The sequence below is a fragment of the Lagenorhynchus albirostris genome, chromosome 1 (assembly GCF_949774975.1).
Source record: "Lagenorhynchus albirostris chromosome 1, mLagAlb1.1, whole genome shotgun sequence".
In the NCBI taxonomy this organism is placed as follows: Eukaryota; Metazoa; Chordata; class Mammalia; order Artiodactyla; family Delphinidae; genus Lagenorhynchus; species Lagenorhynchus albirostris.
The window spans coordinates 111446542-111474304 of record NC_083095.1 but is presented as its reverse complement, the minus strand read 5'-3'; the positions used below and the strand labels follow the sequence as shown (position 1 = coordinate 111474304).

Sequence of the window (27763 nt, the reverse complement as noted above, 5' to 3'; positions counted from 1 at the left end):
TATATACCCAGTAGTGGGCATTACATTTTTAAACTCAAAACTCTTATATGCTTTACCTAATTTTTACTAATAACAGTTTTTGTCAGGGTCTCTATTCTTTTCAAGTTTTCTCCAGATTCTTACAGATTTGAGGGGAGGGGTAACCTTTTCATTTCTATTCTCACTTGTTTTCTGTCAAGTCTTTTCTCAAGTTAAGAGATAGATTAGAGTGGGATTTGGTACATTTTTCATCTTTTTTGAAAAATGAAGTGTGAATTGTGCTCTAGAAATCACCTACAGATCTTGGATTATTGTAGTGTCTGTCATGTGCACTGACCACCAACAGTAGGTCATACACTGGAAGTCTTCTCTCAATAATGAGGAAGGCTGTTGACAAGTAGTCATGCTTGTTTCTTGTGACTAAGTGCATGCATCTGAGATGTGGCTGGCTTTGGTTAGGGCTGTCTTTACCATGGGACAGACTACAGTAACTCTCCTCCTTGGGACTGAGTCCATAACCTTAGCCTCAATCTCTCTGTGTTTCAGTTTCCTCATCTGTGAAGTGACAATGCTATTATTATCTTACTTTATAGTGATATTTTGAAGATTAAATGAGTTAATTTTTATAAAACACTTGTAGCAGTGTTGATACATAGTAAGTGTTCAATAAACAGAGGTTTTTGCTCTAATAAACAGGCTTCCAGTGACCACCCTACAATTCTGACTGTGTGTGGCCAGGATCAGAAAGATGGAAGTCTACACTAGTAATAGAAAAAGAGAGATTGATTATCAGAAGGGAAATTGTGCAGGACATAACTTTGTACTTCGAATTACTTATGACTTGCAGGTTTGCATTTCTTCCTGCAACTACCTCTGTAATGGCCAGGTTTACAAATTGCCCCTTTCAAACTAAAGGAAAACTTTCAACTCCTATGTGTAATATTCCCAAGTAGCTCTTTTAGAATCCAGTGCAAGGAAAATAATGGGATCACTCTTGTTTATGAATTGATTTTTTAAAAATTAAAACAAATTGTTTTGAAACAGAATTCTGACCTTAGTCATGTAATAATAGCAAAATTTGATGTAAAAATAAAAGATTAATGTCTCTCTAGTCACAAATCAGAAACTTGTGATTGTTTGTTCACAAGACACAATGACACCTCCATTGCTGTTTCTCTCTGAAGAACTCACCTGCCAGCTCCACTTGCCTTGCAGCCCTCCCACACTTCCAGCATCTTCGTGGTTTGGGGTTATTTTTTTGGAACCATTGCTTCTCCACGCTCTGTAATGCCCCTTTCTTAGTAGCCATTAACTAATTATCTCAGTTCTGCTATTGCTGTCGAGCTTTCTCATACCTGTCAAATCCAGGGAAAGCGTCACCATAACTTTCTCAGCTATTGTCAGCAGTAATTCCAGAATGACTGCCAGGCCTGTCGTGGTAATTTTGTGAACAAATTCTGTTATCTTCCTGATTTACCTCTAATGAGAGACTGTTGCTATTTTTTAGATTAGTTTTAAAGCTTCACTTTCTTGGAAAAGCCCTAGATGACAAAGTCCTAACAAAGGAAAGAAAGCAAAACAAAACCCCAGACACTTCCCTGAGCCAGATGGCCCAAACTTCCTTCTTGCTTACGTGGTATATCTCTTTGATTATACGTGTCATTAGGGATAAGAATGGGCACCATTTGGAGCTCTCTTAATTACTTATCATTATGCCTCAATTTTTGCAGTTGTCAAATGTTCCTATCTATAGGTACAATGATGAAATATTATATTCATTCATAGAATGAAGGTTTCTATCATAGTGTGAAAAAAGGCTTAAATAGTTAAAAGTTTTCAGGGATACATACACCATTAATAGAGGAACAAACATTAAAATACATAAGATAGAATGTTTACATTATAAATAAGCTAAAATATAAGTATTTGTGGGATGTATAGAAATGAATTTTGTTGTTGTTGTTGTTTGTTTTTTGTGGGGTTTTTTTTGTGGTACGCGGGCCTCTCACTATTGCGGCCTCTCCTGTTGCGGAGCACAGACTCCGGACGCGCAGGCTCAGCGGCCATGGCTCACGGGCCCAGCCGCTCCGCGGCATGTGGGATCCTCCCAGACCGGGGCATGAACCCACGTCCCCTGCATCGGCAGGTGGACTCTCAACCACTGCGCCACCAGGGAAGCCCCAGAAATGAATTTTTGTATGAATGAAATTCTGTAGTAATTTCATGCTCAGGGAAGATGCTACCTCTGTTCTACTAAGTCGGGACAGACTTTATGGTGAAGGTCATATACCTAAACTTTTTGTTACGCTGAGCAGTGCAAAAGTGGATAGATGTACTTCCCTGGTGGCGCAGTGATTAAGAATACGCCTGCCGATGCAGGGGACACAGGTTTGAGCCCTGGTCTGGGAAGATCCCACATGCCACTGAGCCCGTACGCCACAACTACTGAGCCTGCACTCTAGAGCCCGAGAGCCACAACTGCTGAGCCCGTGTGCCACAACTACTGAAACCTGTGCACCTAGAGCCTGTGCTCCACAAGAAGAGAAGCCAGCACAATGAGAAGCCCGTGCACCACAACAAAGAGTAGCCCCTGCTTGCTGCAACTAGAGAAAGCCCTCACGCAGCAACGAAGACCCAACACAGTCAAAAATAAATAAATATATAAATTTATTTTTTTTTTAAAGTGGACAGAAAGAAAAAGACCAGGTCTAACTAGTTTGTAGATAAATGACCCTGACAGGCTATAAATGCCCCACTTCTTAGTTTAGTTGATTCTTCTTAGGTGTCTTTTTAGAACTGGAATAATACTGAACTTAGCACTACCAAGAATTCACAAAAAATCAAAGATTGCTCATGAATATAAAAATTATTCAACCTCATCAAAAAACAAAGAAATATAAATTAAAACAATAATGAAAAACCACTATTGGTCTACCAGCTGAGCCAATTTTTTTTAATAACAGTCATTGCTGTTCCAGGCAAGTTGGTGGCTGCTGATGGACGTATAAACAGGCTCAACCAATTTAATAGACTTAAAAACATTAATGTTTAGATATTTATGTACTACGTTGTTTATTTTAGTATATTTCAATAGCAAACAATTATAAATAACCCCAGTGGTCACCAGTAAGGTAATAGCTAAGCAAATGATGGTACACATGTCAATACAGCCATTAAAAATTGTGCTTTCAAGTATCATATTATAAATTTGGAAAACGATTATAGTACAATGCTAAGTTTTAAAGACAGTACAAAATTATAATGAAAGTATTATTCCAGTTCTTTAAATTTATTTAAAAAAAAAGACTGGACAAAAATTGTGCGTTTTCTCTGGATACGAGATTATGCTTACAGTTCTCTTCTTTGTACTTTTCTTATTTCCTAAACTTATTTTGCTTTTATATGAGGAAAAAACATTTTTTTAAAAATTGACAATTGGAAATACAAGATTTGCTGATCAGTTAAGAATTATACTTCCATCATTTAATTAAATAAGTTGTTGTTACCATTCTCTTTCTCTCTAACAAAAAGAGGATCTTTATCCTCTCAAAATCTAATGATACAATTGTTTCTCTTCTTACCTCATTAAAAATTCAAACCCAAAGTAAAGAAAGTAAAACAATTATGGAGCCTCCAGAATTTCTATGATGGTGGATAGGGGTTAATTATTTCCTTTTGCTTAGCTTTAGTTAGTGTATCTTTATTTATCCGACTAGTTCTCCCTGTGACTCTGTTTTAGAACCAATTGACATGATTTTAAATGCTACTAGGTTATCTTTCAGTTTATTAGGGGCTGTATATATTTTGGTTTTTTAGTTTTCTCTCTGACCTCAATATATTTATGCTAGCATCTCACCTTTTCAAAAATCATTTTTCCTAATTACAAAAGTAGTACATGCTCATTGTAAACAATTCAAATATAGAAATGTGTGAAGTAGAAAATGAAACTTTCCCACAGTACCTCCCACTCTCTAAGATAACCTCGATGGCCTTCTAGTTATTTATATGCCATGTGCTAGGTATACTTAAAAGTCACATGTATTGGGTTTTGGGTTTTTTTAAGAAAAATGAGATACTATCCTGCAACTTGTTCATTTCACTTAATACTTTTATCTAGAACATATTTATTTACTCATGTAGATCTACTTCATTATTTTTAACAGCTATAAAATACTTCATAGTTTGTCTATACCATAATTTATTTAAGCAACTCTCCTATTGACCAACATTTGAGTTCTTTTTAGTTTTTTGCAGTTAGAAAAAACATTACAGTGAACATCTTTCCCCATATATTTTTGTGTACTTGTGTATTTGTGCAGGATTAATTCTTAAACATATATTGCTATGTTTGTCCTATGTTAAAGAATATACAGACTTAAATTTTAATAAATACAGCTAACTTGCCCTTCCAAAGGGCCTACTTATAACTTCCACCAATATCTTATAAGACACTGTTACTAACACATGGCCTTATTAATCTTATTAGTCTTTGCCAGTATGATAGGGGGAAAGTGGTACCGTGCTGTTGTTTAATTTGCATTTCTCCATTTATTAGCTGGTTGGATGTGTTAGTTGTATATTCTTTGGCCATTTATATTTCTCCTATAAGTTTGCCTGTTTCTCTGTTGAGCTGTTCATCATTTTCTCATTGGCTTGTACATCTTCCGAACCATCTTGACCATCTTCTGATTTCTGGGGTTTAGGAGCCAAGCGAGAAGAAGGTGCCTCTGGACATGTCATTGTTCCTCAAGCTCCAGAAGCGTGTCACAGAGCTGGAGCAGGAGAAGCAGGTGATGCAGGATGAGCTGGACCGCAAGGAGGAGCAGGTGCTCCGAAGTAAGGCAAAGGTGCGCAGTGCTCTCCCACCCTAGGTCCATGGCAAACTGAGTTCTGCAGTCTCTTCTTTAATGGCAACTCAGCCCAGAAGTACTTTAACTTTAACCAAGTAGGTTTTGGTTCAAGTAGTGAGGGCTTAACTCTCCTCACTCTTTTCTGCTGAGCTAGGAAATATTCTAAGAGTAAGAATGTGACAATTAAAATATAACTACTTACTTATAAAGTTTTTAACTTTGTGTGTTTCCCTAGGAAGAAGAAAGACCACAAATTAGAGGTGCAGAACTGGAATATGAGTCACTCAAGGTAATGGGAAGTTTCAGCCCAAGACTTTGAATATCTTGTGGTGAGAGACCTGCTCGGAGCTTCTGTCTCTCAGAGAACATCCTTAAGGGTACCTGAGGCCCTAGCTTAAGGCTTATTCAGGCATTAGTTGTAGCCCTGTGTCATTCCCTTTTTAAAATTCTCTTTCATATAAGCTAGAGTTCAGTCTAAGCAGAAGCAGGAGCAGTAGCTGCCATTTGAGGCTGTAGAAGGTAGTAAAGGACATGGACCCAGGTGACAGACTGCCTGGGTTCAAATGCTAGATCTGCCACTGTATGACTGTGTGCAAATTCTCCTTTCTGTGCCTTGGTTTTCTCATCTATAAAGCAGGAATAATGATAATATGTATCTTATAGGACTGTCATGAGGATTATATGAAGTAATTCATGTAAACTGCTTAAAATAGTGCCTGGCACATCATAAGGACCCAACAAATGTTGGCTGCTGTCATTATCTTCATCATTTTAAAATACAAGCACTTTACACATCAGCCTTAATTTTTAACAACCATCCTGCAAGTAAGCATTTTAATTCCCATTTTATAGATGAAGCAATTGACACTAAGAAGTATAAGTAACTTCCCTAAGATGACCCCACTAGAAACGGACAGGAATGAAATTTGAACATTGGTATCTCTAGCTCCAAACCCCATGCTCTAACCATCAGACCCCACTGAAACTATGTGTTTGTAGAGAAAGACAGTTCCCAAGTATTAGCTCAGTGTTTCTCGAAATGTGGTCCCTGGGCCATCTGCATCAACATGACCTGGTAATTTGATGGAAATGCAAATTTACGGGCCTCACACCAAACCTATTGAATCAGAAACCGTGGGGGTGGCACCAAGCCATCCGTCCTCCGGTGATTCTGATGCACATTAAAGTTTGGGAAACATGGCATCAGAGCTTAGGTGTCGAAGTAAAGACATTCATACGTTTTCAGAAATCTGATTACCAGTTGGTAGGGGACTGGGGATAGGAAGGAGCATTCATTTTCATGTTTGAATGGACTAATTCATGAAAGAAAGTGTTATACATTCTTAAACTAGGGGAAAAAAAGGACTTTAATTAGTCTTACTATAACATGTTGAAAGGTCTAATATGGTGCTATAAACCTAAGGTTGCTTCTCTGGAAGAAATGGTAAAATATTTTATCTTTGTGTGGAAGTGTCTTACTTCCACTATCATAAAGCCTTAATGTCATGTGCTAAATAAATCAGCATGGTGCTTTTAAATGCCCGTCTGCTTCACTATTTCCCAACCAGTATCCTGTGACATTTGTATTTTAGAGTCAGTAAATAGAGTTTAGCGGCAGATCTCTATTCTGGGTTCCACTGCCGTTGGTTGAGCAGAGCCTACAAAGGGCAGCACTAACTGGTGATGGGAGGATGGCTGGTAGTATGTGAAAGTATGGAGATGGTAAAGGATGTGTATGTCCATCTAGATGACTGAAGGAAGAGGTCGCCCATCCTCTCCTCCTGCTTCTCAAGGCTTCCACCAGCAGCTTCACAAGCATGTCACACAGGAAAGAAGTTTCAAAAATATATTGTTTGTTGTTATTGAAACACTATAGAGAATTTTATTAGTTTAAATACTATGTAATTTTTAAATTAGAAGTTAAAAGCCTAAAATTTCAGTGGTCTTTCCCCTCTCCTTTACAAAAGAAATAAGAGGGTACTACTCAACACTTCAGGGATCTGCTCTCTGAACAATTCATTGGAAATAACCTGACCATTTGGACCTTCATATTTGTGCTTGTATTTACCCATAAAGAAAACCTGTGCTTCTTAGTACTGAGATAAACTCACCCCTTAGGACTCAGCCTTCTCTTCAGGCCTGTGACCACACCCTGGGCGGCCTGGAATAAATTTGATTCTGGAATTTAGGTTGATGAAGCAAACTACCATTCACCTTGCTCAATTCCACTTGACGCTGACTTTCTTAATTTTAAGAGCTGAGTTCCCAGTAGAACCAGGGGAGCCATTCACTATGGAGCTCTGGCGATCTTTTCCAGCAGAATTCTTCTACTATCTTAGAGAAGGATAAGTATTGCAATGTAAAGTTGAGGATGACAGTGATGAACTTCTTTGTCTATTCATACAGCGTCAAGAACTAGAATCAGAAAACAAAAAACTGAAAAATGAGCTGAATGAGTTACGCAAGGCCCTTAGTGAGAAAAGTGCCCCTGAGGTGACCGCTCCAGGTGCACCAGCCTACCGTGTCCTCATGGAGCAGCTGACCTCTGTGAGTGAGGAGCTCGATGTCCGCAAGGAAGAAGTCCTCATCTTGAGGTCTCAACTGGTGAGCCAGAAAGAGGCCATCCAACCCAAGGTAAGCATGAGCAAGTGGCTCAGGTGGGTGTTTGGGGACTGGCCTCTTTCTTCATACCCTTTCCCTCCAACTTATTTATTTATTTATTTATTTATTTATCTTTGCGGTACGCGGGCCTCTGACTGCTGTGGCCTCTCCCGTTGCGGATCACAGGCTCCGGATGCACGGGCTCAGCGGCCACGGCCCACAGGCCCAGCTGCCCCACGGCATGCGGGATCTTCCCGGACCGGGGCACAAACCCGTGTCCCCTGCATCAGCAGGCAGACTCTCAACCACTGTGCCACCAGGGAAGCCCTCTCTCCAATTTATAACAAAGCAAACATTTAAGAGCATTTTTAGTCTAATTGAGGATATCATCATTTTGGGGGGAAAATCTCAATGTTGTTTTAAAACTGTTGCAAATACCAGTTGGAGTGAACAAGAAGCAAATGATATCTCAAATGCTCTTCAAAGTTTCACCGCTCACTCATGAGCAAAGGGCTTTTAAAATTAATCGTTTTTTAGTAATCTGGTCATGATAAATTTTGATCAAAAATACAATTCTATTAAATACAAAAATCCATAAGTTGTCTTGCTGTGGGAAGGCATTAAGTACAATTTTAAATTATTTGTTGAAAATAGCCTGTTTAAAGATAGGAAAGATAACACATGAAAAGGTTAGAAATGAGATCAGTGAGTAGAAGTGACATGGAGATGATTTCTGCTCACGTCAAGAAGTTCTGTTTAATGGTGGGAGTTGTCCCAGCTAGGAGGGGCTGTGTTTAGTGATTCCACAGAAGGGACCCAGGCTGAAGCATATAGATGGCCCTTTGAACGCCTTCCCTGACCTCAGATAACTTGAGATCCAACTGCCATGTGTTGGTGAGAAATGGACCTTTTAGTCATTTGACATCGGGGGGAATCTGAATAATCATCTTAAAACCTGGTTTTTGTCCCTGCCCATGTTCATGAAGCAAAGTGTTACCAAGAATTAGGCAATCAAGTATCCCAGCTGCATGACCTGCCACATAAAAAATGACTATAAGACAGAGAATGAAAAAAAAAAAAAAGAGAATGACACATACCATATGATTTCACTTAATATGTGTGAAATCTAAAAAACAAAACAGAAGCAGACTCATAGCTAGAAGAAACTAGTGTTTGCCAGAAAGGAGGGGGTTAGAGGGTTGGGTGACATAGATAAAGGGGATTCAGAGTTACAAACTTCCAGTTATAAAATAAATAAGTCACAGGGATGTAATGTACATCATAGGGAATATAGTCAATGATATTGTAATAACTCGTATGGTGACAGATGGTAACTAGACTTATCCTGGTGATCATTTCATAATGTATAAAAATATCAAATCACTATGTTGTACAAATGAAACTGATATTGTATGTCAATATAATTCAATTTTTAAAAGACTATAACATATAGTGAATGGGATGCCTGAAAGATCTGAGAGCACTTCTCTTAGAAATGGTAGTTCTGGGGCTTCCCTGGTGGTGCAGTGGTTAAGAATCCTCCTGCCAATGCAGGGGACATGGGTTCGAGCCCTGGTCCAGGAAGACCCCTCATGCCGCAGAGCAACTAATCCCGTGTGCCACAACTACTGAGCCTGCGTACCTAGAGCCCGAGCTCCACAACAAGAGAAGCCACCACAATGAGAAGCCCGTGCACTGCAACGAACAGTAGCCCCTGCTCGCGGCAATTAGAGAAAGCCCGCGTGCAGCAACGAAGACCCAACACAGCCAAAAATAAATAAATAAAAATAAAAGAATATTGAAAGCCTCCAAATTCTAAAAAAAAAAAAGAAAAGAAAAGAATAAAAGAAATGGTAGTTCTGCATGTGGTTAAGATACCATACCTGGCACATAACATTTGTATTTGATAACGACAACTCACACCTGGGACTGGGCCTCAAGAAACAAGCCTCCCTCTGCATGCTAGCTGGAACAGAGTCCAAAATTAGAATTCCTTTCTCTGGTTCCCTGTGATGAGCTAATATTCTAACAAGAAACTTTAGTAAAAGTCAATAGAAAGAAAAAGAAAAATGAACCAAGGGGTATAAAAACAATCCAGCTCACAAGAGCACATAGCTCTGGTACCTCACACTGTCACCTACCCAGCTCACATACTCCATGTGACAACTTATCTCCAGCGCCTAATGGGCTGGCCCTGTCTAACCAAGGTCCCTGCTCTCCAGGCTCCAAGCCTACACATAGCATCAGCTTGTTTTCTCTTAGGAGAAATGCCCAGGACACTGACTAAGCCCTTTCAAACCCAGGACTGTTTATCCCACTCCGTTTCTAGTCAAGGGACACATCATTTCACAACTCCTTTGCAAGCAAGTGGTAAGTGATATCCCGTGGGCCAGGTGATGATCCAGCCCAGCCAGCCACATCTAGTTTACGTGCTCCACCTCCACAAGTGTTCCGGGAGGCTTCACTTGGACAAATGACCTCCTACCAAGGCGTTACTGTTAACTCTCACAGACCTGGGATAAGAATTTTACCATAATACATTAACAGGAGGTTCATTTTCCTCATACCCTCACAAATACTTTATAATTAGGAAAATCAAACCAACTGAAAAGAATTTCAAGAGTCTGTTCCTGAGAATTAAGAGTTGCCATTACATAAATATATATTAATGTCCACTTCATGCCAGTTCCATGGATAGTAATTTACATACAGAGTTAGTGTTAGGAGAAACAAACTTGGTTGTTTTCACAGTTAGCTTTTATCTGTTTTGATAAGGACTCAAGATGGAATTTATTTATGGAACTAAGGGTTTGTTGTTTTCTCCATTTGTTTTTTGTGCTTGCTGACTTGTGATTTTCAGGATGACAAGGTAATTATATATTTTTTTAAATTTTTAGTAAACACTTCTATTTAATCCTGATTTTTACAAGTATCCCGCAGTTTTGCAGTTGATATTTTCTGGCCAACAAGTCTATTTTGATATTTACAAATTAATTTCCTATTTGACCCCCTGCTATTTGAGAAGTCAGTGGGAAAATAATGGATGTCATAGGCTCCAGTCTGGATCGCAGAGAGGCCTCCATGACTTTTGAATTCGTAGTCAGGTCTGTGACTCATAGTGGTAGTTATGGCAGGCCATCCACAAGCAGGGGAGGGAAGCCCTTAACTCGGAGCACACTCCAAAGTGCAAGCGTTCCCATACTCTCATTTCTACCAGCTGTGGGTTTGTTGGCCAAGGGTGAGGAGGGGCCTGAGGAGCTGAGCATGCCCTTGGGAAGAGTGGGATTTTCCTACATGGCGCAACCCTTTCAGAACTTCTGGTCCTGTCTTGGCAGGGACTCTTTGAGCAGTGAGTCAGGAACTTCCTAGCGCTGGCAGTCAAAGTCTGACCCCATGCCCAGCCCCTGCTTCTTAGCTATGATAGGCCGGATAAGGGAAGGACTGGCTACTTTCTACTATCTTTCCTTTGGATGAGTTCATTAGATCTACTTACCTAATTTACTAAAAGTTAAAAACCAGATCATGTAGGTCCTCAGATGTCAAAGAATACATGTAGCGTTATTTAACATAGAAACTGGTTCTTTGAGTTAACAGTCTACAACTTAAAAATCTGAGTATGGCCCTTTATAGAGTAGAAAGATTTTCTGCCTTTCAATAAAAGAGAAAAAGAAATTTTCTATGAAATATGTAGTAAAATATTTATAAAACATACCTAGAATATTTATAAAAATGCTATATGTGGTGCTTATGGGAAAGATTTTTAAAATCAGTAAAGCGTAAGCTCTTGTTATAGCTCTTATCAGGTTATATTTGGTCTTCTCTAAGTGTGCATTTATAGACTCACAAAAGGACAGCATTAGGATAAAAGTGGGATTTTTTTTTAAAAAAAGGATTTTTTTTATTATAAACACTGGAATTCAAAAGCGAGTATTTGTAGGCCTCTAGTTGACATTAAAGTTATCTTGGTCTCTAAGATCATGATATTTGAAGTGTATTCTGTAATCTCTACTTCACTGTGAGATCTGGCTTTAGAGCAAATGTTGACTAAACCATCAGACATATACTATTTAGACAAATAGAATGGGCTCTTGGGTTCTAAAGAGTATTATTCTTTAGAGGCTATAGAGCAGTTGTTCTTATTGTCTATTCTTGCCCTGGTTTAGGAGAGAGAGAGAGTGGCTGAGTAGAAGCAAGATTTTGAAATTACATTGGTTGTCAGACAGATTACACCAAAAAAGAAAAATAAAAAAGGAAGTAAAAATGTTAGCAGAAAAGTCCTTTCTATGCAAAATCGTTAGTAATTCTGACCTGCCAGATGTTTATTTCAAAAGCTTATGAACCATGCTATACTGTAACAGAGGAAAAAAGAATTGAATAACAGCAGATGGTAGATATTTCCAAGGAGCTAAATCCTTCCCATTTATATATATCTAAAGATGTGAGGAAAAAAACATTTAATTTTGCTGAAACACATGATCTGAACACCACTTGTTTTGTACTGAGTTGTTAATGGGAAAATGAGCTTTATGTCAAACTTTTCGTGTTTATTAGGGTATTTGTTTTGTTATAACTGGTCCAGAAGTAGAAGAAAGAACAGCTTTGTACATTGCATTGAATACTTGGTGTTCTTGCCTGGTTATTGTTTTAATGCTGTATATAGTTTATATGTATATTTTTTAAAGTATATATACAACATTAGAATAATAACCAGGCAAGGGCACTGAATATATATATATATTTACACTGTGTGTGTGTGTGTGTGTGTGTGTGTGTGTATATGCACACACACACACACACGCACACAGTGTAAAACACACGTGGCCCATCAGTGATTTTATTTACTCTAGAATCACACCACCTTTGTAGTAGAGTGTTAGGGATTCTCAAGAGAGGGACTGGAGGTGCCTCTTCCTCTTAACTGCCTGTGCCCCACTCTCTGTAGTTGTACCGGGGCTAGGGCAGACGCTCTGGTGGAGCAGAGGTGTTGTAGAACACCCCCTATTCTGGAGGAAAGAAAATGTTGTATGAGGTCCAAAGCTTTAGAGTTAACACTTAATGTGGAAATGTGTCTTTTCCCCCTTCAGAATACAATGACAGATTCCACAATACTTTTAGAAGATGTACAAAAAATGAAAGATAAAGGTGAAATAGCACAAGCATATATCGGTTTGAAAGAAACAAACAGGTAAGTTGATGTTTCTTTTATTCATTTTGGTTTAATCATATTGATCTTTAATCTTCAAGCCAGCCTCTTATACAGTAAGTCCAAGTATTTATGCGTTGTTTTGTTAGACATCAGCTGACCTTCAAAGGGGATCCAAGGTTTCCAATATATTCCCAGTTAAAATCTCATTTATAATAATATAAGGTAGCATTACCTTATATTACTATAAGAGGTGAGAGATGGAAAGGAAAATATTCTTTACATTAAGGGAATATATTTCTGTATATTTAGGGTCTTAGCCTTGAGAAGAAAACCAGTTGCTTACTATACAGCTTGGACTATCTTGGGTAGTCACTTCCATTTGTTATTCAGGATGGTTATTGTGAAAGTTTGTAGGGACAGCTGCAGCTTTCAATAATTGAAATTTAGTGTGAAGAGAAGTGATGAAGTAGCGGAATCACATCTGTGTTGGCCATGTAATTCTAGAAGGGTACCATGACTTCTAGGATGGGACCCTGATATATGAGACCAAGTTTTTGTCACGTTTCCTAAGGTGTTCTGAGAAAATTCTAACCTTGGTTTCATCTCATTTACTTGTGAGTGAAGTTGTAGATGGCATTTAGCTCAGTCTTAAGAGCCTTGGGTGGGCTGAGAGTATAGATTTGCAGTCACTAAATGACCAAACTTTCCCAAAAGTTTTCCCTATAGCTTAGAGTATCACAGCTCATTTCTGGAATTCGTCAGCCTTCCTACGATTCCTGCTTCCCAAAGAGCCTTCATGCTATTGAACTCTGAACTTAAAAGACTACATGCTTAAAAGAACACAGCCAGTGATGATAACAGAGATTTATCAGTGTACATCTAGGTCTCCTGATGCGTAATGTCAGGATTGGTATACAGAAATACTTCACAAATTAAGAATATTACCATGCAAAATGTAAGGTACTTATTACCTTCTTTTATGGGCAAGAGTGGAGAATGCTTATAAAAGTATTTGGTTAAACTTAAATTTTAATTTATGTATGTAGGTTGTAAGCATATCTTATAGCTAAGGATGTGTTAGTATAAAAAGAGCTATATTACATTGTTCATCCATCCACTCAGCTATTCAGTCACCAGATATGTATTGCATGCCTGCTTCATCCCAGGCCCTGTGCCACACACTGGGAATATAGCAATAAGCAAGATAAATACAGCCCTTCCTTTCACAGAGTTTATAGGCTGTTGGGGAGACAGCCAAGATAATTTGGACTTCCCTCCAGTGACAGGAAGGAAGTCATTTTTTTAAAAAAATAAATTTATTTATTTTTATTTTTGTCTGCGTTGGGTCTTTGTTGCTGCCCGCTGGCTTTTCTCTAGTTATGGCGAGCAGGGGCTACTCTTCGTTGCCGTGCATGGGCTTCTCATTGCGGTGGCTTCTCTTGTTGCGGAGCACGGGCTCTAGGCGCGCAGGCTTCAGTAGTTGTGGCTCGCGGGCTTAGTTGCTCTGTGGCATGTGGGATCTTCCTGGACCAGGGCTCGAACCCGTGTCCCCTGCATTGGCAGGCGGATTCTTAACCACTGCACCACCAGGGAAGCTGCTGAAAGATTTTAAGTAGGAGAATGATATGATGAGATTGGAATTTTAGAAAGCTAGCCCTGGCTTTTATGTTAGAGAATAGATTGTAGTGGAACAAGATTGAGAGCATAAAGACCAGTTAAGAGGTTATCACCATCATTGAATGACTGATTATAGTGACTTTGACTTAGTTGGTAACAGTTGGGATTGAAGAAAATGGGACACTTTGAAAGATACATAAGAAGATGGGGTGTGTAGCCTTGCAGTTTGTTGGCTGTGTGGGATGGGGACCGTGAAGGGTAACTTTGCAGTGTCTGCTATGGATACTTGGTTGGATATAGTGATGCCAGTTTGTGATCCTGGGTCTGGGATGTGGGGAAGTACAGGAAATGATCAGTAGATTTACAAATATTTAAGGAGGTAGGAAGACATCCAAGGAGAGAAATTCATTAGGCAGTTGAAAATATAGATCTGGAACAGGAGAGATATGTAGGCTGAGATGTAAATATTGAAGTCATCAGCATGTAATAATACAGTTGAGACCATGCAAATAAATCAACTCTCTAGGGATAGATGGTAGATGGAAAATAGAAGAGCAATGTCTGAAATTTGTTTTATGTAAACATCGTATCAGCAAGAGAAGTCTAGGGACTTCCCTGGTGGCACAGTGGTTAAGAATCCGCCTGCCAATGGAGGGGACATGGGTTCCAGCCCTGGTCTGGGAAGACCCCACATGCCGCGCAGCAACTAACCCCGTGTGCCACAACTACGGAGCCTGTGCTCTAGAGCCTGTGAGCCACAACAGCTGAAGCCCACGCGCCTAGAGCCCGTGCTCTGAAATGGGAGAGGCCACCACAATGAGAAGCCCGCGCACCGCAACGAAGGGTAGCCCCTGCTCGCCGCAACTAGGGAAAGCCCGCGCGCAGCAACAAAGACCCAACACAGCCATAAATAAACAAACAAACAAACAAAACAGAAGTCTAGTAGGAGAAGTAAGAACCTGGGCTCTGGAGTCACATAGCCCTGGCCTTCACCACTTGCCAACTGTGCAACCCCTGCAGGTATCTTACGTCTAAGCCTCAGTGTCTTCTTCTGCAGTGTGGCAAATGATATATATTGGGTTACTGGGAGAACTAAATGAAATGATACATGTGGAAGGTTGTAGAATGGTGTCTGACACTTGACAAACAGTCAAAAATATTATTTTTATACCCTCAGTAGAAAAAAAACTATAACCAACTCTGTCAGTTTTGTTAATTCTACATACTTTTAATAAAATGTGTCACACTTCTAGTAAAAAAGAAGTTTCCCCAGGTCTTAAAATTAATTTTTGACACAACAAACCTTTTAAAAGTTGTGTCATAAAAGCTGGGAACTTTGGACATATACTGGCTTATAAGTTACTCCTATAAGAATTTTAAAAAATAATTTTAAAAATACAAAATCAGATTTTATTAAGCTAAAACAAATTCCTACCCAGAAGACTTGAAACTTCATTTTGAAATGAATTATGAAAATTGCAACATGAAGACAGTAGCTGAAATTTTCATTCTATATGTATATGACTATTTTGGTTAGTCTCTAACATAATATGTGACATATAAGATCACTCTGCTAGCTGAAGTGGGAAGCAGCCACATAGCACAGGGAGATCAGCTCGGTGCTTTGTGACCACCTAGAGAGGTGAGATGGGGGAGGGTGGGAGGGAGCCGCAAGAGGGAGGAGATAATGGGGATATATGTATATGTATAGCTGATTCACTTTGTTATAAAGCAGAAAATAACACACTATTGTAAAGCAATTATACCCCAATAAAGATGTTAAAAAAAAAAAGATCACTCTGTTAGCGGAATAAAATGTTAAAAATAGAACCTCCTTCTTACCTCTTCAGTCATTTATTATTTTGCAGGAAAAGTAGCTCTAAATGTTGATTATTTTAATTTCTACACATTTACGTGTGATGTTACATGTTACCCATTTTTTTAAAAAAATTAACCAAAAATGATTTTTATGGTAACATCTTAAAGTCATCTGTAATTAATAAAAACAGTCCTGTTGACTTAATAAAATATTGAAATATCACATGCTGCTCTTGACCATCATCATCTCATTACCATCGCTTTGTGTTTTGCATTATTGTTCCTTTTGCATGGAAGATCATCTGCTATGGATGGCCATGAGTTGAATGAGGATGGAGAGCTGTTGCTGGTTTATGAAGGGTTGAAACAAGCCAACAGGTTATATTTGTCTCCTCAAAATGGAATGTTATTAATTTGTTGTTTTTCTTACTAACAGTGGCCTCCGGACTTTAACTTCTGTATTTCTTATTCATTAAGTGTCTTCCTGGGTAAATTTCAGACACTAAAATTTGTGAATATCTCACTAAAAGTGGAAGAAATTCCAAACCTCTCAACTGGAGCCCAAGCTACTGCTGCAGGAGACATTAATACCTATTACTTAGTGGTTTCTTGTTTGGAATAATGATCAATTTAAAGGATATATGTGCCTGGGCAATGTGTCTACATTCTCATATATTATGATCATGCTGCCTAACAGCAGTGTTAAGCAGTGTTAAATGCACAATTTGGCATTCTGTGTGGTTATTGTGAAATTCCGATTTGTGAAACCACAAACAAAGAGGGTTTCCTGCATTGCTACAGTTCAAAATAATCACCCTAACTCAATATGTTAAATATGTTTAGGGGAAAGCAAATGAAATTGAAACAGCAACACCTTTCTGACACAGACACTCATCTCCTCTAGTGAGATTTGTGTCTTAAAATCTCTTAAAAATGCCATTTTAGTGATGAATTTTTAAAAATATTTAATTTTTAATATTTATATTAAATATTAATATATAAATATTTAATTTAAAAATATTTAGACTCTTTGTTCGAGGGGCTTCTACTTATTCTGCTTTGTTCTAATCACAAACCATTGTCATTAACTTTGTGGTGTTATTGGTTCAAATCCTTTTGAAATTTTATAATCATTAAAATATTTTTAGTCTGCTGTTAACTGTTTGCTTGCAATGGCATCAGTGTTTCCCAGCATTTGATAACTAAGGGGGTTCGAATAAAAGAACATCTTTTCTTTCTTCATGTTAGTTAATTCCTATCCATAACTTTGTCTTGGCTTTGGAAAAGGGGGTGAATGTAGAAATGGGGATGCCTGGTGAAGGGAGGATGCCAGTTCGCTCTACTATCCTCCTGCCCTAGACTACTCACGGCGCAGCTGACTTGTTTGTTTGCTCAGAGAAGCAGTAGCTGCTTTGTTGGTCCCACTAATATTGATGTTCTAAAACCATATCTTGTTAGGATTCTGTTACTGATAAGGAAGTTTATGGGGAAAGAGAAAATGACAAATTTTATATATATATATATATATATATATATATATATATATATATATATATATATACACACAAAATTTCAGAGCTGTCTGTCTGGATTTGAGTAAATCTGTTTGTATTTCAGAATAGCACTCCAGCCTTTCTGCCCTTCAGAGATAAAAGTAGAAAGTAAAAATGGGACCCTGGTCACACCCTCTGCCTGGAATTAGTAATGCTGAAAGTCTTCAAGGCATATTTAATTAGACGGGGCATTTGTAATCTTGCCCTCCATAGTGCGGTGATTTTGTGACGAAGGTACTAGCTTTGCCAACTTTAATGCTAGTTTGTGAATGTAGTAAGCCAGGTTCTTTAACCTATGTCTTTTAATTGATTGATCAATTTTTAATTGATTGATTGATCATCATTTCCTATGAACCTTTTAAAAGAGCTAAAATTTTCCTGTTTCTAGGGGCCTTTGAGAACTTTGTAGCAGGGTCCACAGTTCAGAAAGACACAAATGTGAGCACATTTGTTTCCATTTCTGGCCCTTGGTTGAGTTCCTAGACTCTAATCAAGTCAGAAGCTACACAGTCACTACAGAATCCCTGCTTTTCTGCCCCTGCAAGTGAGCGCGGAGTCTTGTACCCTTCAAGCAGGGACTCTGGTGTCACCTCCCTTTCCTACTCGTGTGGCTTCTCCGCAGGCTCCTGGAATCCCAGCTGCAGTCGCAGAAGAGGAGCCATGAGAATGAGGCCGAAGCCCTCCGCGGGGAGATCCAGAGCCTGAAGGAGGAGAACAACCGGCAGCAGCAGCTGCTGGCCCAGAACCTGCAGCTGCCCCCAGAGGCCCGCATCGAGGCCAGCCTGCAGCACGAGATCACCCGGCTCACCAACGAGAACCTGGTAAGGGAGGTGCCAGGCCACACTCCTCAGCACGCAGGCCCTAGCCCTGCAGGGCGGCCTTCCTTGCTTTTTGAGCAAAACGTCTTTCCTGACTGGGAAACACTCACTGCCCCACACTTGTTACCCTCTTTCCCTATCAGGGACAGAGTAAGGAAAATAGGACTATGTTGGTAGAGGTGAAAAAGGCGTGTACTCGGGTTGTTTCTCACAGAAGGCTCTGGTGCATCTCAGTATCCTCAGCCCTCACTTGGAGGGTCTGGAAGATATCGGCCGACTGTGTGCTGGGCTTTTGATATCCTCAGGAACTCAGCTTCCTCCATGTCAGCTGCAGCTTCTCTGCCATCGAGGAGGTTATATAGTTGTCACAACCTTTGGTCCCCAAGCACCACTGTGGCCATCCCAGCCCCTGTCTCTAGCAGACAGCGGGGTTAGAGTTAGGGTCAGGGAAGGCAGTTGGCAGAACCAACGTGGGGCTGTAGGTTGACCTTGGTTGGAGCTCCAAGGTCAGGGAGGAGGAACGTCAGGATTCAAGTTTATGCATTCGTGATTCTTTTGTAGCAGAACTTGGGCAGTGAATGAGGAGATTTTTTTCCGCTTGCCAGATTCTGAGTGCTGGCACAGAGTCCAAGCTTGTTCTTTTTCTCTTTTTTTCTTTCTGTCCTTCTTTCTTTTATAGAAAATATTTTCTAAAATGTTTCTTTCTCAGTCACAAAATAACTTTTATTACAGATTTATACTTAAGTTTGATAAACATATTTATTAAAGGAAAAGTCATTGAAAAAGTATAATTCCACTTTTTTTTTTTTTATTTTTGGCTGTACCACATGGTTTGTGGGATCTCAGTTCCTCAGTTACCCGACCAGGGAACTCCCAATGCCATACTTCTATATAAAATCTATATTGTAGTGTCAGTCTGGTTTTGAGTAAAGCTGTTTAGGGCTAGTGGTAATTTGTTTCTGTTTTGGGTTATTTTTAATTAATTTGTTTGTTTGTTTACTTATTTATTTTTGGCTGTGTTGGGTCTTCGTTGCGGTGTGCAGGCTTCTCATTGTGGTGGTGGCTTCTCCCGTTATGGAGCATGGGCTCTAGGCATGAGGGTTTCAGTAGTTGTGGCATGTGGGCTCAGTAGTTGTGGTTCACGGGCTCTAGAGCACAGGCTTAGTAGTTGTGGCGCATGGGCTTAGTTGCTTTGTGGCATGTGGGATCTTCCTGGACCAGGGCTCGAACCTGTGTCCCCTGCATTGGCAGGCAGATTCCCAACCACTTCGCCACCAGGGAAGCGCTGTTTCTGTTTCTTCAATTCAGGGTTTTAATGAGCTGTACTAAAATAGTTTGGATTTTCTCTGAAGATTTAACAATCTGAATTATCCCTCCATTATTTCATTAGTGATCATTTACATTACAAATAGTTTTCTGGTGTCATCTATTCAACCATCTTTTATATTAATTTGAAGCAAAACTCAAAGGTATGGGACTTCCCTGGTGGCGCAGTGGTTAAGAATCCACCTGCCAATGCAGGGGACACGGGCTCAAGCCCTGGTCCGGGAAAATCCCACATGCAGAGCAACTAAGCCCGTGTGCCACAACTACTGAGCCTGTGCTCTAGAACCCAAGAGCCACAACTCCTGAGCCTACGTGCCACAGGTACTGAAGCCCGCGCACCTAGAGCCTGTGCTTCGCAACAAGAGAAGCCACCACAATGAGAAGCCAGCACACCGCAGTGAAGAGTAGCCCCCCCTCACTGCAACTAGAGAAAGCCCACGCACAGCAAGGAAGACCCAATGCAGCCTAATTAATTAATCTAAAAAAAAAAAAAAAAGCTCAAAGGTATTCTTTTTCCAGTCTGTCCTTCCCTCTGAGGACAGCTTGCTGGTGAGGCTACATTGTAGGAATGGGAAAGGTGGGTGAGGGCAGAGTTTGGACTCTTTTCAAAGGGCCTGAAAGATCACTAATTTGTGGGGGAAGTTCTTCTGAATCATGGAATATTTCTGATATGTCATTTTATTACTCACAAGTATATTGTTGCTTAAATTAAACTAACAATGCTTTATTGCCTAAGAATTGATATACTAAATAATATAATAATAATTGATCAGCATATAAATTCTGTGCTTTTTAAATGATTATCTTAAAATACAAGGTGAAACCATGAAATAAAGATGATTCTGGGTGGTAGATTCTCAGAGTTTTTTCACTAAGCTGGTTAAGCATTTCCCTTTCAACCTTATGCACAGTATTACTTTTCTTCTCAATTTTTAATAGCTAATACAAACATAAACTAAGCCCCCAAATTCTCAACTGGTAGAATCTAGTTAACGAGTTTGAATTTTAGGAAAACCCTTCGTAGGTCAGCTGCTTCTGCCTCGCTGACTACTTATTCAGGAGAGTGCATTCAAACTTACAGATAGGGGATGATGTACTTTTTCACAATCATTATAGTGTCTCAATCTTAATTGTGCATTTCTTTAGGAAACACTTGGGCAGATATTAAAGCAGCGGTGGGCCTAGGCTTAGTGTTCTGAGAAACTACCCTGCAAATCCTTCCCACCCACCTACCCCCCAACACAATCACAGAAATGGTTTTTCTCCCTCCTCTAGTGGACAAGCGTCACAGGCCACCCGCAAGCTGCCTTTCAGGGAAGGAAGGCACACAGCTTCTCATCAGTCTTTCCAACTTCAAACAAGGGCTCCAACTTTGCCATTATTCTCACTTTTGTTTTAAGGGAATTCCCCACTCTTGCCACTGCTACTGGCAGCAAAGAAAGTGCAGCAACTTGTGAGCAGGTCTGAGAATTGAAATAACAGCCTTATCTGGGGAATATGGACCACAGCTCTGTTTACCTGCTAACATAGCCTGTTTCCTCTGAGCATGTGAAAATGTATTTGTGTATATATAATCAGAATCATCTGTATTACAAAAATTAGAGGGCAATGGCAGGTGACAAATCAGAGCCTTTTGAGTATACGTGGTTTCATTATTTGTGTTTTAAAATATTTTAAAATTGATTTTGCTGAGAGGTAGCATTCCCCTCACAGAGAAAAACAAATGTCCATTGTGCCTGTTTTTTCAGTATTTTGAGGAATTATATGCAGATGATCCTAAGAAGTATCAATCATATCGGATTTCACTTTACAAACGGATGATTGTATGTAAACTCAGAGTGCTTCTCTGTCGTCTTCCCTGCTAATTCTAGCCCTCTGTAACTGAAGAGCACACCGCTGCCTGCCCCGCCCCAGGAAGTCTCTTCAAAAACTGTCACAAAACCTTTCTCCCCACAGCTGTCTTTTAGCCAGTGATGTCGCCTCTATCAATGTCCTGCGTCCATTGTCACCTTCAGTTTGTTATTAACACTAGGCTTACAGTGTGATGGAAGCAAAATTTGAAAGATAAAGTAAAATCCAAGAAACAACTGAACGCTTTGAAATGTTAGCAACTGTTCCTTTTGAAACATTGGTCTAGTATCTAAATCAGCCTTGTCTAAACTAAACTGGAAAATGATGAATATTTGTATTTATAAAAGCTTTTCTAATCCATAACCTGAATAACAACCACAGACTTATTAAATCACTTGTTTTATTTCCCTTCCAAGCTCCTAGTCTGCTGTTGTCCACTTTTCTTCTTAATTATCGATATTTTAATTATGCCGGTCTTTTGAAAGAATTCTTGATTAGAGAGCCAATTATCACAGTTTTTTTAACCCCCCACCTTTGAACGAACTGCTTTTGTTTTCTCTTTTTGCATAAACCATGTGGAATTATCCCTTTTTCTCTATAAACAAACTTATATCACCTGGGAGATTTTTATGGGAATGTTATCCAACCTGCCACTTGGTCTGCAGACCACTCTATCCTGTTTTCTGTCGTTACTTATTTTTTTTAAACATCTTTGTTGGAGTATAATTGCTTCACAATGGTGTGTTAGTTTGTGCTTTATAGCAAAGTGAATCAGCTATACATATACATACATCCCCATATCTCCTCCCTCTTGCATCTCCCTCCCACCCTCCCTATCCCACCCCACTGTCGTTATTTTTTAACTTACCTTTTAATTCCCAAACTTCTTAACTTTTCTTAAGTTACAGGACTAGTTTTAGCCTCTCCAAAGGGTGGGACTCATAGAGACAGTGCTTCACACACATAGGTGTTAATCAAAAGCCCCTAAGTTCAACCATCCTTAAAACTTCCCAAAAAACTGTGTGCATTCATCAGAATATACTTTGCCTGTTCCCCCTTTAAAAGAAAAACTTGCTACTGGAATAGCAGTACATTTTACGAGCATTTTAATTGTTGTGGAGTCTACTGGAAAAGACTCCACAGTGAGCCTGCTGTCCATCACGCTGTAAAGGAGTTTACTGCCTTGTATATTTTAACATTTGGCTTTTATTATAGCTGCATTTCCCATTGCCTGCCAGTTTTAGCCAGGTGGGGCTCCACCCATGAGCTTTCATGGAGCTTTTATGTAAAACTAACAAGTGCTGTTTCTGTAATTTTGTGTCTGCTCTCCTTCTGTGCATTTTAGAAGGTTTATTTTGGTCTTTCTGTTATATTTCTCATTTTGATCTTCAGGATTTGATGGAACAACTCGAAAAACAAGATAAGACTGTCCGGAAACTGAAAAAACAACTGAAAGTATTTGCCAAAAAAATTGGTGAACTAGAAGGTATTTAAACATGTTTCTATGACAGTTGCTGAACCTTGGTTTTATATGCAATACTAGTGGCTTAAAAGGTTTTTGTGTGACTATTAGGGGCAATAACAAAAATGACGTTCAGCAAACCTGGCCTCCGTGGAGTGGAAATTTTCATTACTAGGTGGGGGAAAATGTTCTTTTCGTGGTAGTAATAATTTACAAAGAGAGAATTCATTCAGCAAACATCTAATGACCGTCTTCTATAGACCAGGCACTATGCTAGGCAGTATTGCATAGTGGTTAAAAGCATGGATTCTGTAGCTAAGCTTCTCGGGTTTAAATACTGCCTCTTCCACTATTAGTCATCTGATATTGGGCAAGTTACTGAACCTCTCTATGCCTCAGTGTTCCCACCTGTTAAATGGGAATGATAATGGTGTCTACCTGACACGGTTTGTAAGGGTTAAATTAATTAATATGTGGAATGCATTTGGTATATTTCCTGACACACAGTAAATCCTATATACAACTTATTTTTATTACTGTTATTCTTAGTATTAGGGATACTAAGATGAGTAAGACAGAGTCTGTGTCCTCAAAGAACTTACATCTAATGGAGAACAAAAAGAGAAGTAAATAAGAAAAAAATGAATTATGATTATAAAGAAATAAGATTTTAGAAAATATCTCATGATTTATATATGATGATGGGAAAACACCTTGAGAAGTGATCAAATATCGGTTATTATTATATACAAATGATTCTTGTCTTGTGGGTTAGTGTTTGTTCCTTCAGTAAGTAGGTGCCAGGGATATAGCAGTGAACAGGGCTAAAGCCACATTCTCAGCTTAGTCCAGCAATGATCTCATTGTTCAAGAGATTCTGAGACCCTCTTTGGAATTGCCTTCAGACCTATGCAGGCTATTACCATTTTGACCAAAAATGATACTGTGCAGCCTGCCCGTCTATTTGTCATTGTCACTCTGAATAATTTTTGCTCTGCTCAAAGGGTGAAATTCCCCATCACTGGGAATGTTCAAAAGAATCTACCATGATTAACTGTGTGGCTCTCATTCCTCCAACGTGCCAGGCCTGTCGTAACTGTTCCATCTGTTTGATCTTTTTGCCTCTCTTAGTCAAGTTCTGCTTATCCTTTGAGACCAGAGTTATATGTCACATGCTCAAGAGCAGCCTTTCCTGATCACACAGATAGACCCCACAGCTCTACCCTGTGTACCACAATTTGCCTCCCATCTTTTGTGGTTTTCACTGTCATATTTTTAGCAGTTTTTCTGTTTGAATTACTGCCTTCCTCAATGGACTATGAACTTCCTGAGCATGGTGACCACCTCTTATTTCCTCTTGTTTTCACAGCACCTAGTATATTGTCTGACCTGTCATAATCATTCCATTTATTAAAATTTTGAACCTCTGAATCACAGACCCAGACTATATGTCTGTTGGCGGAACTTTAAAAATCTTTATTCAGGGCTTCCCTGGTAGTGCAGTGGTTGAGAGTCCGCCTGCCGATGCAGGGGACGCGGGTTCATGCCCCAGTCTGGGAAGATCCCACATGCCGCGGAGCGGCTGGGCCCGTGAGCCATGGCCGCTGGGCCTGCGCGTCCGGAGCCTGTGCTCCGCAGCGGGAGAGGCCGCAGCAGTGAGAGGCCCGCGTACCGCAAAAAAAAAAAACAAAACTTTATTCAGAGAACGTTTCTGCACTTAACTCTGCATTAATTATATCATGAGATGATAATTAGACAGCAGAGTATCCGCTTGAACAAAACTGATTTTAAGGGTATTAACTTGTAAGATTATTTTTTAAGCTCCTAATCGTTTCTTTACCATGTTAGTAACTTTTGATAAATAGAAAAGCCATTTATTATTTTACATTTTTACCTAGCTTTCTTTGATATGTATATTTTACTCAAAGAGAGAGCTTAGAGCAATTTTAAGCCATTATCAATCAGAATTCAACCTCATCAGTTAAACTATCCTGCCAGCTATATTCTTAAATCTATAAGTACATTTGAGAAGGCAATTCATAGATTAAACAAAAACGTCATTATGATATTCTTAAGAAAAGTTGAGTTACATAATACGTATCTACAGAATAAGATGAAATAGATTTATGTGACTTGAGCGTTTGCTGAGTGCAGTGTACCTCCCCTCCCCAAGGCAGAGAAGAAAGACAACACGCTTTTCCAACACCTTTCTCTCCTGTCCCCTTATCCCCACAGTGTACAGAAAACACTGATAACCTTGTACAGCAAAGCACCTTCTAATATCTAAAAGTGTTCTTATATTTTTCTAAATATAATATACTTAAATGCTTCTGGTTTAAAATAGCAAGACTCTTACCTCCTCCTATGGGCTACACTTAATTAAGGAGACATTTTTAGAAGCCAGTGAAGACTTTTTAAATGTCAACATATATAATTTTTAGCAGAAATTATATGGCTAAATGGAGAGTGTTTCAAAATTTGATATGCTTTACGCTGTATTTTAATCCAGGAGTGGGTGTTCCATCTCAATTTTCATAGAGTCGGGGAATTTAGACCTAAAAGAATTCTAGAAATCAGTTAATTATTTCATAGGAGAACAGAGCTGAGGCCCAGAAACCATAAGGGACTTCCAAAGTCTCAGCCACTTAGTGGCCAAAATGGGACTAGAACCCAAGCCTTCTGAAGAGCACTGACTTCTTTGTGTCATATTTTCCAACAGACCCTCTCTACTTATAATAATTCATTTGACTCTCAATTAAACCTGAGATCAAGATCTTCCCTGTACCAAAGTGAGGGGAGGAAAAAAAATTTTCCAATTTCCTTTCTATTTCTAGGACAAAAAGTTTCAGGAATGTTTTTCTCTCAAGCATAAAGAATCTATTATACTTGAAAATGGAAATAGATGTTGCTTCAGATCTTCCTAGAAGATTGCTGTATTAGATGGAGCATTCGACTAAATGACCCCCAAGGTCCCTTGAGTCTCTTAAAAACTGGGTGGTATTCTGACTTCTCTCTTTCAGGCTTTATATTTTCCTGATACTACGTAAGGGTTGACATTTTAATTATATGATTATTTTAATTATATGATTTGTTAAATAAATCAAGGTCATGTTGAGCTGACATCTATATTTTACCTGTGAGTTTTTGTGAAGACTCTAATCTCTGGGAAGAATTCAAAGACAGAGTAAAATTTTAATGAAAGTATGGCACATTTTATCTCTGACATTTTTGTACAGAACCAAAAATATCTTCGTTAGAGATTTTGCAAAAGGAAAGTGAAGCTTTCTTTTAAAACATAATATCTCTTAGTTAAAATATTCACCATATTTCATAAATTCTGTGGTGCACAATTTTTCATATTTTAACATCTCTGAAATTAGGATGTATCTTACAGAAGTTGATGGGTTTTAGTTTAACTGGCAATATTTTTCCTTCTTTAGTGTTATATAAAATAATACTATATGTCATAATCAGTGGCACCTTAGATATGATAAAATCAGTAGGTTTAAAACATTCTTTTTGAGTTATACAGAGTCCAAATGTGTGCATTTGTTGATAAACTTAGTATGTTGAATCTGTTTTCTCCCAGTTTCCCCTCGTTGAATTGTTTCTGTAGCTTAAAGCAACCAGTAACATAGATGGCAGGGATCTTATTATTTTGTTTTACATGCAGAATATATACAGGAGCTGTGAAGGTCACAGCTGTGTACTGATCCTGAGATCCTCATGCTGTCATGTTTAAACTAACTCCAGAAATAACTTATGTAAAACTAAATAGTTTGAATCTCCTATCTCTTGTAGAGAGGCATACAAGACATTCAGTTAGTCCTGCGGTTCCGGACTGCATCATGCATATGAAATGCTAGGTTATGGGAGGTGGCCACAGCCCTGATTTGTCCAATCACAGTGTGATCGCTCTTTAGATATCATAACGTTGGTGGATGGTGGTGATTTTCAGCGCTGATAGTCCCGGTGTGTGATGCTGCGGCATAAGGTGGACGAGGTGTCACCAGGCTCTGTGCCACATGAGCAAGAGCACTGGCAGGTATTGGTGTTCTCTGTGATAACCTCATGCTGTGGAACTGGCTTCCCAGAACTAACACCGGAAGTTGCCCAGAGTGACAGGAGAAGCATGACTGATACCTTGTGGAGTCAGCAAGATTAAACTTTCTAATGCATCTGATCTGCGTTTTGTTTGTTTGCCAGCAGTCTCTGAACTCAAACTTAAACTACACCCAAATAGATTTCTTTTTTTTTAACATCTTTATTGGAGTATAATTGCTTTACAATGTTGTGTTGGTTTCTGCTGTATAACACTAAATAGATTTCTTAACTGCCCCCCTTCCTGTAGATAAGAGAATTAAAAATCTTACTAGCATATAGCTCCACAAACACCATCATAACTCAAGTTTCCCTTTACCTTCCCTTGAATCTCCCATTCAATTCTCAATTTTGAGATGAAATTGGAGACTTTTTCTTAACCCTCAGTTCTTCTCTGGCAGCTGCCATCAACAGTGGTGATCATTTTTAATATCTGAAAGGGTTATTAGCCAGCAGTTGTACTTTACTGGTTGCAGCTTTGTGGTGGGACTTTTAGCACTTTACTAAAAACGAACAAAGAACTGAATAATATTTAGGAAATCATATTAAATACAGGTTGTTTTATCTGCTCATGATTTCTTTGGGAGTGAGGGGTGACAGGAGAACATTAAGCCTTTTCCTTATGAAGGCTTTGTGAAAAA

The 27763-nt window shown here is 39.1% G+C and overlaps 1 protein-coding gene across 2 annotated transcripts in view; it reads left to right on the top strand.

The window, feature by feature from the left end:
* MYO5A (myosin VA) overlaps positions 1 to 27763 on the top strand; it is a 118574-nt gene that overhangs the window by 73363 nt on the left and 17448 nt on the right. Inside the window, exons 24-31 of one of the 2 annotated variants that reach the window (XM_060150141.1) lie at positions 4683 to 4826; positions 5065 to 5118; positions 7236 to 7463; positions 12515 to 12615; positions 16309 to 16389; positions 18187 to 18385; positions 21457 to 21531; positions 22952 to 23045. In XM_060150141.1, coding sequence (XP_060006124.1) covers positions 4683 to 4826; positions 5065 to 5118; positions 7236 to 7463; positions 12515 to 12615; positions 16309 to 16389; positions 18187 to 18385; positions 21457 to 21531; positions 22952 to 23045 — 976 coding nt within the window. The remainder of the gene's footprint in view (positions 1 to 4682; positions 4827 to 5064; positions 5119 to 7235; positions 7464 to 12514; positions 12616 to 16308; positions 16390 to 18186; positions 18386 to 21456; positions 21532 to 22951; positions 23046 to 27763) is intronic. The other variant, XM_060150150.1, reaches the window with a different exon arrangement.